Here is a 16715-nt window from a genome sequence, read left to right as displayed (position 1 = left end):
GCTGGTTGGCGCCACGCGACGGGGCCTGTGACGGGCCGGGTGGAGTGGGGTCTGAGTTCATGTTGCATGGCGGATGGGATGTGCTGATCGCAGGAAAAAAACGCTGGCTGCTGTCCTCGAAGTTTCCGAGAGGTGATGGGCGAGGTGACGTACACAGACAGAGGGAACTGTGCTTGTAAAGTGAAGTGGGGAGCAGCTTTGCTGCACCGGCTCACGTCGCGCCACGAAACTGTGCCAATGAAGTAAATAAAGGAAGCTGATATGAACGAGGGCAAGCATGGCGACGCGCATAGCTGGTACACGCACACGCACCAACACGCTTGCCCACATGATGCTGATGGTCACCGGAACGCACCACCTCGGTGATCTTTTGGTGAGGGCGGGCGAGTCGAGAGGAGGTGATCAAAACTTCTTTTTTGATGACCGCACGGCCACGTGCCGGCCGCTTTTGTGTGCTGCTTCCCAACATGGATGTATTGCTCCCTCAAATAGATGGCGCACGTAGGCATTGGCTTTCCTGAAGGCTTTAGCATGCTGTGGTGCTGTGGTCTACCATCTCGGCCCCCCGGTGTCTCCTCTCCTGTCCTTTTTTCCCCCTTTCGCTGTGTTGCATGTCTCCCCTTGTTTGCTTGCCTGTCACGGCGAGCACGTGCTTCCAAACAGGCAACATATAAAGCACTGTCTGTGCTCCTCATATATACAGATATATAGGGAGGGGGAAGTACCGTTTCTCAGGTTCATTGCACGTTGGTGGGGTGTCACGGCACACCGTTCGAGCGTTTTTTGTGTTCGTCTGTCTGCTTCTCACGGCTTGTCGTCTTCGGAATCATGCTGCAGGCAACACTGGCTGCCCGGCTGTTCTCGAAGCCGATTGCGCAGGGGTACGTGGCGCAGCTGCCAAGGCCGCAGCCGGGGCCTAAGGGGCGTGCCTGGATGCGGGCGATGGATGCCAACAGTGACGTGCGCGACTTCTACACTGCTGACGAGGAGCGCTACAATACATGGTACAGGGACACCTACGGCATCGAAGACCTCTCCGACGGGTCGGCTGCGTCTGGAGCTGCATCGAACCGGCTTCTGGACGACACCCGCAACATGCAGCAGGCGGCAGAGGAGTACGACTTGCAAGCCGTAAGGGAGGAGCTCGAATTCTGGGGTCAGGAGTTCCAGCACGTTACGCAGCTCCGCTAAGGGGATTGGTGGCGGTATGGCGGAAGGGGGAGGGAGGGGGAGGCCGCAGTCTGCCTATCTTTCCTGTGCAATCCTCCTTTTGTGATGTAGCTACGTGACACTCAAAGAACAAACCAAGGAGGAAGGGCGTGTGTGCTGACGTGGAGGCTCTGCCTTCCTCTGTGCTTTGTCTTGCTTTTCCGCCTCGTGGAGTCGCCGAGGGTAGAGAGGTGCGGGAGATGCGCTCCACTACCGCCGCCGCTGCTGCTGGCTGCTTTTTTTTTCGATTTGTTTACATCTGCGCTTGCGTGAAGTTTTGGGTGTTGATGGGGTCTTTCCCGGGGAAGGTTGTGAGGTTTCCTCTTCGGCACTAAGGGAGATCAACGCACAGGGTGTATGCGTGTGTATGTGTGTGTGGGGGGGGGGGAGGCGGCAAAAACGGTGGCGAGAGTCGATCGCACCTCTTCTGCGTCTAGTCCTTTCCCTCTCTGTGTTTCTAACCCTCTTTCTCACTCGAAACGATGTCGTCCGCGCGCGGCGTTCCCATCCTTTTGCGCTGCGCACTCTCATCACCCCACATTCCCACCTGCTCCCAGCACAGCGCTTCACCGACATGCCCAGCGATACGGAAAGAGAAACGAAGAATGTATCCGATTGATTGCGGATGCGGGTGGCAGCGAGGGACAGATGGGAGAGAGGGTCTGTGGGGCGCATGAGTGGTTTCGGGCCTCCGTCGGAAAGGAATGGATCAGAACACGAAGACGTGAACCAAGGTCACTATACCATACAACAAGTGGAGACATCCAAGACGATATGCAGATGAGTGAAAACCAGAAGAGAGGGCTGGTCCTTACGCAAAGGTGGAGAGATGCACAGACGGGGCATCAACGTGAGTAAACGAGTGACGGAGTTACTGGGACAGCAGCAGTGGAACACCACTACCCTCTTCTGTTCTGCAGCTCGGGAGGAGGGCGCTAGGAGAGGCGAAGCGAGCTCGCCGCGCTGCAGCCCTCCTTCCTGGCGAGCCACCAGCGCGAAAAAAAAAACACATTGTCATCTCTCTGGTGTCGTTTTTTTTCCTTCCCTCTCTCTCTCTCGCTTGTTACCCACATGATTATCCCTCCTGCCGCTCTTTTCCTTTTGTTTGCCTCCTTTTATCCGTCTGGGCCCCTCTACTCGCTTCGTCCGCGTCGTGCCGATCACCCGCCGATACATACATGCACGCACATGCATACCCATGGAGCGCCATTTGACCAATTTCAGTCACGCAACACCAACACAGCCAAAACAAAAAGAAAGAACCAAGCAAACCGGCGAACCTCTCGCCCTCAATCCGCTCTACCCCTCCTTCTCCCTCCCTACCCCCTAAAAAAAAAACAGCGAGCACAACAGCAGTAACATCACACACACACCACACACACGTGTGCGAGCGAAAAAGAAAACTGTTTTGGAACTCCTTCAACACAAAAAAAACGAAAGAAAAAAACGGAAGGAAACGAGAGAACAAACACACACACACACACAGCAACGACGGCGACGAGCCCATAGAGGACCTATTAGCGATAGCCACGAAAGCAAAGCTCGCTCTCCCGCTCGTCCCGCTACGAACGCCGACGGCGACTGTTGCTTGCTCCCTTCCCCCCTCCTCCACTCCGTCTTTCCCTCTCTTTCTCTACTGCTCGACATTTCAAGGCGAATAGTCAGCACGCGAAGAGAAGAAAAAAAGGAAAGCGCCAAACGAAAAGGCGACAGGGCGGACAACAAAACGAGGGGGGCACGGGAAGGGGGGTTGAGCGCAACGAAGACATCGCCATAGCACCACCCATTTATCAAAAGAAATAAGAATAAGAAGAACAACACCAACATTACCACGGTTAGGAGAGAAAAAAAGTTTAGCTCACGCATACACGCATACACACACACCTATACATATACATAATACATATACATATACATACGCTTCTTTTCCCTCCTCTTCTCCTCCTCGTCTTTTCGCGCCCGAGGCAAGAGTGCAAGACGTTACGATAAGCGCGAGACAGAGATCGAAAGTAATAATAATATAAAAGTAAACATAAAAGAGGGAAGGAGGAGAGTGCGAGAGAGATCCGAAACGACAACCAACAAAAAACAACAACGAACAAGAGAAACGATACAACAACGAAGATCGTCGTGTTCTTCGTTTTCCTTTTTTTTGTTGGTTGCCGTTTCGGGTCTCTCTCGCTCTCTCCTCCTTACCTCTTCTATGTTTATTGTTATTTTCTCCCCGCCCTTCTCCTCCTTGCTCGTCCATCGCACAGGCGCCCCTCTCTTCCTTTTCTTTCCCACCACCACCACCGACCTCGCCTTCCAGTGACACGACCATCAGCATCTGTCTTCCCAACTCTGTTTCTCTCTCGCTTTCTTTGACTGTGCGTACAGTTGCCTTCTCCCCCTTTTCGTTGTGTTATCAAGCTGTTTCCTCTTCTGCCTTCATCCTCATTTCTTTGCCCTCCCCCACTCTCCTCTCTCGATTTCTCGCTTATTCCGCTGTTCACTCCCTCTTTTTTTGTATTGCTAAGTCGCGTGTGCGCGAGTGGTAGGGCAATCGAGCATACAGGTGTGCTACGGCGGTTCGACGCAAAATCAGGCGCGGAAACAATCGATCATTCAAGGCAAAAAAAGCTGGAGCGTTCAAGGTGTCAAGACAAACGTAGCGTGCTAGTGGTGTGTGTGTATTTGGGGGGTGACACCTTCGGCTCGTGTTCGTGTGCTTGCGCTGATGTGTTGATGTCAACATACCAACGACCGCCATCACCTCCTCTTCCCCACCCCACTCCCGACACATCTTCTGTCTCTACATTGTGCACTCCTTTCTCGGCTCCACTGCCTACATTTCTCTTGGACGTCGTCTCCTCCTTGTGAGGCACCCCTGTGCGTTTTACGTCTCCGTCTCCCCTCCCTCCCTCCCTTCCCTCCCTCCCTTCCTTCTTCTCAGTCTTTTGTTTTCTTTTTCGCCCTCTCGCACTTTACTTTTCACGCTTCTTTTTTTTCTGCGTGTGCGCGTGTGTGCGCGTGTGCGCTTTTTCGTTGCTTTCGGTTCACATCTGCCGCGCGTCTCTCTCGTCTGTTGCTTGTGCGTTCTTTTCTTTTTTTTCTTTTCTGTGTCGAGTCCTCGTATCGGACTCCCTCTCCACCCTCTACTCTTCCTTTCTCCTCCCTTCGCACCCGCGCCCCCCCTTTTTCCATTGCCTGACGAAGATCCGCGACGATCACAGCCACACCGGCAGCACAAAAAAGCTCCTCTCCTCTCCTTTCTCCTATTTCATCACCAGTCAGCCTCAAGCTTGTTTTTTTTTTTGGAGGTCTTTGGTTTCTCCTCCGCCTTTTTTTTCCGCGTCGCCCGTGTGTGTTTCCTTCTCTCCCCGTTGACTCTGTCTCGTCGACCTTCTCATCCTTCTTCGCTCATCTCCTTTCTTTTTTTTTGTCTTGCTGTTGCTGTTATCAGTCTAACTCGTGTTCGACTCCCCTTTTTTTCCTCTCCTCTTTTGTTTTGGCGACGTAGTCCGGGCAAGTCCTGCTACTGTAGCTGTAGCTACTTCCCTTCCCCCTCCTCCCCCCTTCCTCTTCCTCCACTCCCTCTCCCTCTCCCTCCTCTTTTGCTGTTTTTTCCTTGTCCGTTTCTCCGCTCTGTTTCCCGTTTATATTCGTCATTGTGGTTGCCCGTCTCTGCTGCCCCATTTCCCTCCTCCTCTTTTCCCCCTCCCCCTCCCTTTTTTTTGTTGTGTGTGTGTGTGTTGCTGTTGTGCTTCCCATCTGCTCGTTTTATTATTGCTATTATTATTTTGTTCCGTCTCCATCTCCTCACTGCCTCTAGGGGGTGGTGTCATCATCATCATCATCATCATCATCATCTCTCTCGCTTTTTTTTTCTCGTGTGTGCGCGCGTGTGTTACATTATTGCTATTATTATCTTTTTTTTTGTTTCGCTCGTGTCGTCCATTTTTATTTTTTACCTCCTCCTCCTCCTCCCCTTTCTCGTTGCGTCGAGGTCTCACCGGGCTCGATTCCTTCTTCTGTTGCCTGTCTTTTTTTTTCCTCTGTGCAGTGCCTCTGTGGTTGTCCGTCTATTTACTGTTCTTATTATTATTTTCTTGTGTGTGTGTGTGTGTGTGTGTGTGGTAAAGAAGAAGGCACCTTTTCTTCTTGGATTGGTCCTTTTTATTTTGCCTCTTTGCGTGCTCGTCGTTCTTGTTCCCGTGGTCCGGGGTGTTGTGTTCTCCCTTTCCATCTTCCTGACGTGTCGCCTTTCTTTCTTTTTCTTTTTCTTTTTTACTTGCCACTTCTCCATTACCGTCACTATTTCTCTGTATACGTATAAATCCATTTATTTTTATACATTTACATACATCGACACCCCCACACCCACACATCCACCCACACCCACGTATAGTGTGTGTGTGTGCACGTGTGTACATCCTTTCTCTTTCCACTGCCTTCTCCATTTTTTTCTTCGTGCTCTGCCCTTGTCTCACTTGCGTTTCCTGTTATTATTATTATTCTCCCCCACTACCCTTCTGTTCGCTTCTTTATATATATATATATATATATATATGTATACTCTCTCTCTCCTCGAAGGCGTTTGAGCTCCCACCGACTTCCGCCGAAACATCGAGAGCACCAGAAGGGAGAGAGAGCAACTCCATTTTTTTTGTTTTGGTTTCGGTTGCCGAATATCTTTTTTTGTTTTGGAGATACAGAAGTAAAACGAACACCTACCACCGCCGCCGTCGCACATAACTTTGCACGTATTTCAGCTCTTCAGCGTCGTCGCCCCTCAACCTCTGTTTTTTTTTTTCTTGTACTCCTCCGTTGCTTCGCTCTTTCCATTTCTCTCGTCTCCCATCCAACTCTGTCTTCCTCACCTCTTGCCTCGCTGTTATTGAAAAAAAAATAAATAAAGTTGCGCGCGCTTACTCGAAGTGGGACACCTTATTCCCTTCTCGCTTGTGCTCTCTTCTCCTCCCTCCCCTCCCCTCTCTTGTTCGGGTTCCTCCTCCTGGTATGTGTGCGCGCGCGCACGTTTTGACTCTCCTCCCGTTTTCCTCTTGGTGTGTGCAGAAAGTCGGCGGTTATTTTCCCCTTGCTTTATTATTATTTTTTTTTTCGTCATTTATTCTGTCGTCGTTTTATTTCTTTTTTTTTTATATCTTGTGCCGCTGCGTCTCCTCACCTTGAGCGTACGTGCGTGGTGTGTTGTGTGCTGTGTGTGTGGTCCCTCTCTCTCTTTTACCCCCTTCCTCCCTCCTCTACTCTAAACCGCCGCCACCGCCGCCGCCGCTTCGTCTTTTTTTTTTCGCTTGCTTTCGATTGTCCCCACGCTTGAGGTTTATTTTTTTTTTTTCATCTTCCACAGCAAACAAACTTTTTTTTTTCGGGTTGACTGGCTCGGTAGTGTGGGAGAGCGTCGACGTGTTCGCTGTCCTCTCTTTTCGTTTTTCATTTTCTCTGCGGACGCATGAGTTGGTGGAACGACTTCTCCACACACCGCAACGGCGGTGCCGTGGATGGGTTGCCGCGGCCGCGGCAGCATCCAGCGTCCGATTCCTTCTTGACCCAGGAGACGGCTACCCAAGGCGCTGCCGACCACCATGAGCACCATACAAGCAACGCGAATAGCCCGAACAAGAGCACCTACATGAGGCAGACAAGCCTCAGCGACACCAGCGTCATCGTCGTCGGCGGCGGCGGCTTCGCCTCTCGTGAAGCAACCTGGGGGACAACGACAGACTGTAGCGATGCCAGCTCTCTTTGGCAGACCGCGACCAGCGTTTGCGGCGTGACGGAGTCGGATGCGCTTGGCGTGTCGGCTGCCTTGTCCGCGTATGGCTCGCCGGCCCTCCAACAGCAGCAGGAAGAACCGGCAGCACAGGAGGAAGAGCCACCAGCGCAGCACCCTCTCCAGCCGTTCTTGCTGTTCCCTACGGCGCGCGCTACTGAAGGGGTTCAGTCCTCCTCCACGAAGGATGCCCGACGCGGCTCTGGCTCGAACAGCGACAGCAGCGACGCCTACTGCAGTGGCGGGCCTGTCGGAGTTCTCAGCTTTGCAATGGACTACTACGGACCATCGTTTACGGGTGGGACGGGAGGCGTCGAAACCAACACCGCCACGCACAGTCGCGGCGGCCATGTTTCCAGCAGCATGCACACAATCAACGACGACAACGACAGCGTAGTCAGCGGCGACATCAATGACGCCGGCGACAAAGACGTCCGTTATGAAGAGGTAGACGTCGGTACCATATCAAGCCTCATCGCAGCTCTGCAGGTGCGAGACGCCGCCAGCTTGACTGATAGCGACGCCCCCGATGCTGAGGATGAGGAGGGGAAGAAGGCTGGCCGCTTGAGTTGCGCGCAAGACAAGTCGTCAGCACGCGACTTGCAGGCTCAAGCAGACACCGACAGGGGTGTAGATGTGACCGCGAACTCTGCCGCAGCTAAGCAGCAGCAGCAGCAGCAAGAAGTGGCCCACACTACAATGATCGCGAACCTCGCGCCCTTCTTTCACGACCCCAACACTGGCGCTCACCTGATCGCCAGTGTCAACACCACGCAGAGCATCAGCCGGCGCCATAGCAGCAACATGTGCAACAGCAGCACCAGCGGCAGCGCCCTCGCACACAACGCGAGCAGCAGCAGCGGCTTTTACGAGGTTCCACTGGGAGAGGCGCCATCTGGTTGCGTCGTCAGCACGAGTGGGCGGGCAGGATCAGGGGCAAGTGCGCGTCATCACGGCAACGAGGTGGTTCCTCTGCAACTCACCTCGCCCACACTGCACAACGTGCTTGCTAGCTTCGAATCGGCGCTGTTGGAGCGCTCCAGCGACGTGCCGTTGCCAGGCACTATTCGCGACCTCTTCAACACAACAGGGCGGGGCACCAGCTCGCAGAACGGCAGCAACAGCAGCGGTGCTGCGGGTGGCGGCCGACTGTGCCACTACGGCTCCCCGACTGCACAAGAGGACTGGGGCTCACAAACCTCGGCTGCTCCTGCGACAGCTGGGGCCTCTGTTGCGGTGACGGCGTGCGGCAGCAGCGGCGACGCGTCAGCCATGCTGGACGCTCCTGCCATGGCCCGTAACGGCAGTCCAGTTATATGTGGCCGTGTCAACTCCGTTGTGGCGCACAAGCTCAACCTTGATGGAGCCGCGCGCCGCTCGCAGCTGCAGGACTTCCGCGGCAGCGGCGGCTTCCCGCCTGCTGCCGCAAGTCTTGACAGCACATGCTCCTCCGACACCCACACCCCGACTCTGTCGGCTCATGGGCGACTGTACGCACCGCAACACGTCTACACGCAGGAGCGGGCAGCCTCGCCTGACTCGAATGGGGACTGCTTCTTGGCATACACCTCCTCGTCTGTGCTGGGTATGCTGCATCACCACCAGCGAGTGACGAGTTCGGCGACAACGGAGGGCTTTGCGACGCCGCATCACCACATGCGGACGGCGAGCGAGGTGTCGCTGCCAGCAGCGGCCGCCACATACCATGGCGGCAGTGCGCTGCAGCAGCGCATTGACGACCGTGGGTGCATTGCCGTGGTCGATCCGCAGCGGCGCAAGTTGCACGTGCCCCTGTCCGCCATTCAAATGACCAAGGCGCTGAACGGCCGCCTCAAAACACCGTCGCTATGCCTGCTCTACCAGCTGGGCCGCTGTCGTCAGGGCGATAACTGCTACCAGGTGCACTTAGACGCAGCCATAGTGGAGCGGCTGCGCGCCGACGCGAAAAATATGCCATGCTGCTGTTTCCAGCACGGGGATTGCAACAGCCACGTAATGGACCGCACGGCGTACGAGGGGCGTTCTTTGGGGATTACCGGGCAGTTTTCTGTTCCTCTCACCCGAGTCGCCTACACGGCCGGGCTGCAGCGCGTGCTGCAAGACCAACCGGCGTGCGCGCCGGTGAAGCCATCCGTGCTGTGCCGCCTGCATGGCCAACCCGGTGGGTGCCGCTTCGGGGCGGACTGCAGGTTTGTGCACGTCTGCTGCCAGATCTTGCAAAACGAGCTCGCCAGTATCATGGCGAACGCGGTGGCGGCCGCCCAGCAGCAGCAGCAGCAGCAGCAATCACGGCCGGGCAACGGGCCGCCGCTTTTGGCGGACTTGGTCAGCAACGGGCTCATTCCATCATCGTCTGGGACGATGCACGGCGGCGCCAGCACGGCGATGGTGAGTCTCAACCACGCTGCCTCCTCTATCGTGTCGGCCGCGGACTTTTCTCTGTCCCAGCTCTCGCAGTCGGTCCCTGCTTCTAGCACCGCTGTGCTGAACGCTTTCGCAAGCCGCGTGCCGCCCTCGTCTCAGCAGCAGCAGTCTTCCACCCCGCCCTCGGTGACTATGCAGCCGCTCCCCTGCGCCAGCACACTTTCAGCTCCGTCCGCAGGCACCTACTACACGCTTACTAAGTTGCAGCCGCAAGTTCCGCAAGCGCAGACACCTGCCGGTAGGCCTTTCCCGCTGCAGGCCTCTCTGCTTGGGTCGCCGCCGTCGGTGTGCCACGACCACGTGCGCACCCTCAGCACACATAGCAATGGCACCTACCAGTCCTACGCGAGCCCCCCTCTCGCGCAGACACCGAGCCAAAGCGAGGTGGCATCGCCTATAAACATGGGGCTCTCCATGGCGCGCAGCTTAACTACTTTCCCGACGTCCACAGCAACGACGGCCGGCGGCAGCGGCGGCGCCTTCCCATCCTTGCCGCAGCATCAGCTCTCTCACCAAACAACACCACCGCAGCGCCACCAGCCATCATCACTGGCGCAGCAGCAGCAGCAGCCACAGCGACTCTTGAGCCTTCAGCAACACCATCAACAGTCCACCTCTCAGCAGATTTACGTCCAGCAGATGAACACAGACGGCAGCGTTTCCCTCGTTCCCATTAATGTTATGCAGGGCTTGGGCGGTGGCGGGTCGTGAACCTTTTACACACATACACATACACATACATACACAGGCACATTCGCACATGCGCCCAGAGAATCACTCGCCACCCACCCACCCCCCTTCTCATCTCAGCTCATCTCATCTCCCCACCCCCTCCCCCCATGCGACGGACCTGGACCTCTTCGCATCTCCATTTTTTTTCTTTTGTTTCCCCCCGCCCTCCCGCCCCCCCTCTCTCTCTCTCTCTTATCACGATGCCCCCATCACTCGTCTCTTCTCTTTCCTTCTGCCGTTTTCTGCGGTGGTCAATTTGTTTTCCTCCCCTTTCTTTTTTTTTTGCTTGCCCTTCTCTCTCTCTCTCTCTGTGTGTGTGTGTATGTATGTGCGTGTGTCTGCCCTCCTCCTCTTGTTTGTTTGTTTTCGTCTTACACATCGTCAAAGGGATCGCGTGTTTTTTTTTTCCGTTCCAGATGGTCAGTGCCCCGCCCTCTGCTCCCTTTCTTCTTCTGCCTTTTTTTTTGCTTCTACTTCTGTCGCTCGCCTTCCTGTTCCCCTTCATGGGACTCCATCAGTGTGCAGGGTCTATGTATATGTGCATGTATATATGTATATATAGGGCGTGCGCATGCGTCCGTGCCTGTGAGTCATGCGCCTGTGCCCTGTGTCGGTGGATGTGTGTGGGTGTGTTCGAATCTTTCCTCTCTACATCTAGGTCTATATACGTAACGTGTTTTCGCCTCACTGCCGTGTCGGCGTCCTCGTCGATCGAATCTTCTCTTTCCTTTTTTTCTTAGTTGCTCGTGTGCGCACGTGTGTGCTCTCTCTCCCTCTCTCTCGTTCTGGTTGCCTTTATGTTGGGACGGCGACGCAGTGTGTTTCTTTTTTTTCGATGTTCACTTTTTTTTATTTTTGTTTTTGCCTTGACTTTCGTGTGTTGTGGGTGCACCACCGTGCAACTTCTTGTCTCGCCCACTGCTCTTCGTCGTTACCTCCTCCCCGACTCCTTACATTTCTTTTTTTCCTGTGTGTGTGCTGGCCAGGAGAGGAGGAGGTGCTGCGCTACGTGAAGGAGTCGGCTGTGGGAGCGGGGAGGGAGAGGCGCAGCGCGCTCAGGTCGAGCCGCTGCCTCTTCATATTCGCGAAGACTGTTTGGAAAGAGTACGAACAAGGAAGGCAAACAGGGAACACCAAGCACTTATAAATAAATATATATAAATGGATAGCGAGGCTGCTGCTGTACGCTCGTGAGCTCTTTGCGGTGGTGGCATTGCCGGATGTTTCGTTGCGGCGTCTACCTGCTTCTTGTCGAAGAAAAGCTTTCGAGAAAATAATTAAAAAAAAAGTATGCGTGCAGCCTATTTCTTGACGCTCTTTTTGCGCTTCCGCGGCGCGATGATTAGCATTACCGCACGGAGAGGCGGCGGGTTGTGCGGTGGGTGAAGGGAAGCCGAATCACGCGTCGGGGTTCCGGTTGCCCATTGCCACGCCAGCTGACCTCATTGTGCAGGTGTTCGTTTTCTTTCTTAGAAGGGAGTCCCTCAAGTATCCTCTGATGTCTCATCTCGATGAATTTGTTTATCACACCTTTGAACAACAACAAAAAAGAAAGTGGTGTCTTACGTGAGGCGTCTGCTCTGCATCTGTGCGCTTGCGTGGATCGCGTCACCCTCGCATACGTGCAGGTTCTCCCACGCCCCTCCTTTCCCTCTCTGACGCCCATTATTATTATTTTTTTCTTTGATTCTCCTCATCATTAATTATTTATTTATTTTTATTTTACTTATTTTTATTTTCGAAGTCGCTCTCGTCTTTTTTTTTGACGATGGAACGCCGTAGATGCGCGTGACGTGTCGCACTTCGTTTTTTTATTGGTTGCGTTTTGTTATCCTTTTTTTCTTTTTCCATTGTTGCCCACACCACGTGAAACTCTTCAGTGCTGCCACTCTCGTTCTCCAGCCCTCCCCCACCCCACTTGCTCACTGCCTTTCGCCGGTAGCTCTGCATCTATAGCCCCTGGAGCTATCATGACTTCTCTCTTTTCACCTGGGATTGCCCCCCCCTTCGGAGCACCGCACGCACACACACACATACACCTCCCTCATACGCAGCGGTCGTGTGCGCTTCAACGCATCCCTGGCTGGCGGGCTGTGGGGGGATGGTGCGGCACAGGCAGGCATGGGGCCAGGAGCGACGGCGGTGCATCACGCTAATAATGCACTGGCAGGGCCAGCGACAAGAGGCACATGGCGGCCGCCGCCCCAGACGCGGAGAGCAAGGCTGCTGGGCTCGTGAGGCACACGTGGCTTCGCGCTATGATCTTGCAGGCAGTGCCCTGGCTACGCACATCGCGCTGGCGCTGCATGGGCCTCCCCCGCCGTGTGTCTGCCGCTGCCCCCTGTGCCCCGTCGGAGCGACGTGCTGTGAGCTCGTTGTGCGCCGGCAGATGCTCATCGGCGGGCCCCCTTCGGCTGGGCACTCCGCCGCCCTGGAGCGTGCGCCACAGTGCGGATGCTGACCGCGTGGGTGGAGGCGTGCGGCCCACCCGGGTCTCCGTGTGGCGGCGGTGGCGCCGCGCGCGCCCGGGGAAGGGGCGGGGTGGGGCATGCAGAGGCCGCCCCGCGCACGGCCCGATTCAACGGCAGGCGGCTCGTCCGAGACGGCCGGGATGAAGCCGTGGCGCTGCAGGGGCAGGCGCGCTGCGACGGTGTATGTGCGTGGATGTGTTGACTTGTTCGTGGCAGGGGTGTTCGCCGAGAAAAAGGCGGGTAAATAGTTTGTTCATGCGTAGGCGGACACGGCAAAGTATCGCTTCACACGCTTGTGGCTTTTATCTGTTTTGGGTGGCTGGTGGTGACGGGGTGGGGGCGGTCGTCGTATATATTTATTTATATTTTCAGGCCTTTTTTTGTTGCTGTTTCTGCTGTGGCTGTGTCGCTGTGTGTTTTGTTGGGCTTCGGATACGGAGACACCCCTCCCCTTCCTCCTCCCCCAGGCCGCCCGCCCATCTTCATTTTTTCTCTCTCGTCCGCCCCTGTGTGTGTATATGTGTGTGTGCCATTGTTTGGTTAACCAATCTCGTTGTTTTCTTCTATGGGTTTCACCCTCTACCCCTCATGACAGTGGGAGAGGCACATCTCCGTATGCGGCATCTCAGAGCGCAGTAACCCCGCTCTGTGAGGAAACCAAGCAGCCCCCCCTCCCCCTCCCCTCCTTCATACCCCTGTCCCTGCCAAGCGCAGAATCACTTCCGGTGGTGACAGGGCCAGGCACGTACGACGTGGAGAAGCCAGAGCGATCTATCGACGCTGATGTGGGTGGCCAGGTCGTGGGCGGCGTCGCGTCGTCGCGACCTGCGACGGTGAACGCGTTTCCATCATTTATGCGATGGGGCAGAGTGTCCGCGTGACTCGAGCGTGTATTCCGTCCTGCCCCCCACTGCGTGCTGCTGGGGAGCGTGCGCCACCCCGAGGGATGCACCAGGTGGCGGCGGGCGAGGCGGGCGGGGGGCGGGTGGAGTTGGAGGCCGAGGCCGCGCTCGGATGGCTGAGGGCACTGCTGCAGCGCGTGTTTACGGCTGGTTGGCGCCACGCGACGGGGCCTGTGACGGGCCGGGTGGAGTGGGGTCAAACGGAACAGAGAGGTATGCCATGGTGTTTGAAGACTTGGCCGCCTTCACTTGTTCCGCAAGAGGAGACAACGGACCACGGCTGCCCGTGCCTCTCTGTCTCTATCTGCGTGGGCTAGTTGGCACGCGTGTCTATGCAGACACTGCTCATGGCGGATGTGCGTCTGTATCTCTCTCTCTGTCTGTTTATCTGCGTGTTTCCATGTGCCCCCTTCCCTTTATGTATCCCTTCGTGTCGCCCGTGCGCTGTTTTCGTGCCCCACTTTTTGTGTGTCTCCGCAGCCTCCCATTGGGCCTTTATTTTTATACGTGTATGTGTGTGTGTGTGTGTTGCCGTATCTCTTCCTCTTCCCTTCCCCTCCCACCCCCGCCTTTGCTGTGTTTGTTTCACCGATTTGTTTTATTCTTTGTGTTTGGATGTGCTTAATGTTGCCCTCTTGATGCTCGATGCATGCGCTTTCCCCTCCACCTCTTCCTCCCTCCCCCTATACCTCCTCTTCCCCTGTAGTTGCGAGTGGCCGTTCTCATTTTCCGGTGTAGTTAACATTCGCCTCTCTTCCTTGCGCGTAGCTCCTGCTGCTCTTTATGGACCGGGAGATGGGCTGGGGGAGGACCCTTGGGATGATAAACATAAAAGGCGAGGGTGGTGGTCTGCCTTTCCCCTCCCTCTCCTTCTTTGCTCGCCTTCCGCTTACACGCGAAGGCGGCGCAGAGGGGTGGAGAGGAGAGGAGAGGAGAGGGACGCGAGCAAGCAGAAGGAATCAGCACGCTCGTACGGTGGACATGGCGCAAGCCTGAAGTTGGGAAGGCTTTTTTTCCCGCTCTTCGTGTGTATTGCTGTTCATGTGCTCCCGTTCGCTTGTCTAAGCAGGGATGGGGTGGGGTATCTCTCCCATCACACCCGCCTTTCTTCCTCTAAAGCCGTACAGACTTTCTTTTCGGCTCGCGGAGGCTCTCCTCCCTCTCTTCCACTCTCTCCGTCTCCAACGACAAGAGGATTATTTCCCATCCTCTTTTCGCCGTCGTCTCCTCGTGCTTCCGTCAGCGTTTTTTTTCTGTTCTTTTTTTCTTCGCGCGCGCTGCAGTTGTACTCGTGGCGTTCACGCCGTGCCGTCTCCGTGTGCGTTAAGTTGTCGTGCTGAGCAGAAGAAAAGCGCTTGTGTGTGTGCGCGCATAGGTGTGTGTGTGTATGTATGGCTCCCTCATTGGACTGCTGGTGTACGCATACTTCTCATGTGCGCTGCTTTTTTTTTTTCAATATTTTCTCTCTCCGTGTGTGTGTATGGTGTATCTATGTGTGTCAGGTACGTTCGTTTATGTTCCACGGCTCGATCGCGAAGAACGGCAAAAGGAAAGTGTGCGCTGTGTGTGTGCGCGCTCTTCTTCAGGCCTCACCTTCCTTCCTCTTCTCTTCCTACCACCTGTGACGGATGTGTATGCCTATGTCTGCGCGCCGGGCATGCAGCCATGTCTGTTCATCTTCCTGCCTGTGTCTCTCTCTCTGTGTGTACGTACATGTGAGGTACCACTGCTTACTTTCTTGTTAGGGTTATTTGCTTTGTGTTTTATGGTGTCGTGATCTCGACCGCATTGAGGTATGTGAACAAGCGCAAGAAGAAAAAGAAACGCACGCACGCACACATGCACGCACCAGTGCAATGGCGGCACACAGAAGGAAACGCGTGTTCGTACCCATCGCAGGGATAAGAGGTGAGCTGTTGTGTGTGTGTGGGGTGTGGTGGGTGGGATGGGGAGGATAACGCCTGGATACGCGGGTTGCACAGAGTACATGGAATACATGTGTGCGCACGCACACGGGTGCGCTCGAGTCGCGTGCGTTGCCCCTGTTCGCCACCTTCTGTTCACCCTTGGCCATTTGTATTGGAGTGGTGGACTCGTAACTTTGCTGCCCACGCCTCCCTCTCTCCCTCTGCTCTTCTTCCAGTAGCTCTGCGTCACCTACCAACGCTTCCGCTTCCTCCTCCTTCGTCCTCCGTCGCCCTCACCTTCCTTTCGTTCCCTCGAATCGCACCACACGCGCGGTTACGCAACAGCCTCTCCGTATCTACCGCACACACGCAAGCACACCAACACATCGGAATCATCAAAGAACAAAAACAAAAAAGACTTACAACTGAAAGAGCTAGTGGAACACACACAACTAACGCCCTCTCCTCTCCCCACTCCTCCCCAACAAACAGAACGCGCCCAAAAAAGATTGTTCTCCTTTTTTTTGCGTGACTGTGCCAGTGTGTGTAGCCCTCCGAAGCTCGCTTTCTCCGTTATTTCACGACTTCTTGTCTCTCTCTATCACACCCCACTCCACTTCCTGTTCTAACCCCCTCCCTCCCCCCCACACACCCACAACGTCCAACGACCTCCTTTCCCATATTACTGACCGCCACACGACTACGGAGAGAAAACGGAATCCAGCATCGTCACGCCGTCGCGCCTCTTTCCTCCTCCACGTTTGTGCTCGAGCTGTTTCTCTTGACATTCTTTTCTGTCTCTCTCTCTCTGGGTGCCCACCCCCCTCCCCACAAGTTCACAGCCGCCACCTACGGAAAATCCGCCCAGCCCCTCCACCCCACCCCACACCCCACTCGCAGGCTCTTTCCGTGTGCTCGCTTGGTTCTTGCGTGATTTCAGTTTTATTATTAGTCTCCTTTGCCGTGCTCCCCACTCCTCTCTCGTCCATTGTGGCTCCAGAGCTCTCCAGTGGGGGTAGTGTTGGTGGTGGTGCACAAACGTGGCAAGGAAAAAAACCAGACAGGCAGCAACAACATCCTTCACAACACCCGCACTACTTGAGCACCAGGCTCTTCCCTATCCTCCCCCCGCCCCATCCAACACCCTCCACGCGGTCGCCACTGAAGACATTACTGGGCTGAGCGTCAGTTTTTATGTGACCTGCGCGAAACACCCATCTCTATCTCTTTTCCCCCTTCATACAGACCTCCCAACCCTCGCAGTCGTCCTGACTTCCCCGCCCCCAGCTCAGCA

General features: G+C 55.3%; 2 protein-coding genes across 2 annotated transcripts; both read left to right on the top strand.

Moving 5' to 3' along the window:
- Positions 1 to 828: 828 nt before the first annotated feature.
- On the top strand, positions 829 to 1191 carry LMXM_22_0760 (conserved hypothetical protein; the record flags this gene model as incomplete). The annotated part of the gene is made up of 1 exon (XM_003875483.1): positions 829 to 1191. The coding sequence occupies one exon, from the start codon at positions 829 to 831 to the stop codon at positions 1189 to 1191; it is 363 nt and encodes a 120-aa protein (XP_003875532.1).
- A 5473-nt stretch (positions 1192 to 6664) lies between these two features.
- LMXM_22_0750 (conserved hypothetical protein) lies at positions 6665 to 10120 on the top strand (the record flags this gene model as incomplete). Its single annotated transcript, XM_003875482.1, has 1 exon — positions 6665 to 10120. One exon carries the CDS (start codon positions 6665 to 6667, stop codon positions 10118 to 10120), a length of 3456 nt encoding a protein of 1151 aa, XP_003875531.1.
- Between the last annotated feature and the right edge of the window lie 6595 nt (positions 10121 to 16715).

The sequence above is a fragment of the Leishmania mexicana genome, chromosome 22 (genome assembly GCF_000234665.1).
Source record: "Leishmania mexicana MHOM/GT/2001/U1103 complete genome, chromosome 22".
Taxonomy (NCBI): domain Eukaryota; phylum Euglenozoa; class Kinetoplastea; order Trypanosomatida; family Trypanosomatidae; genus Leishmania; species Leishmania mexicana.
This window is presented reverse-complemented; position numbering and strand designations above follow the sequence as displayed.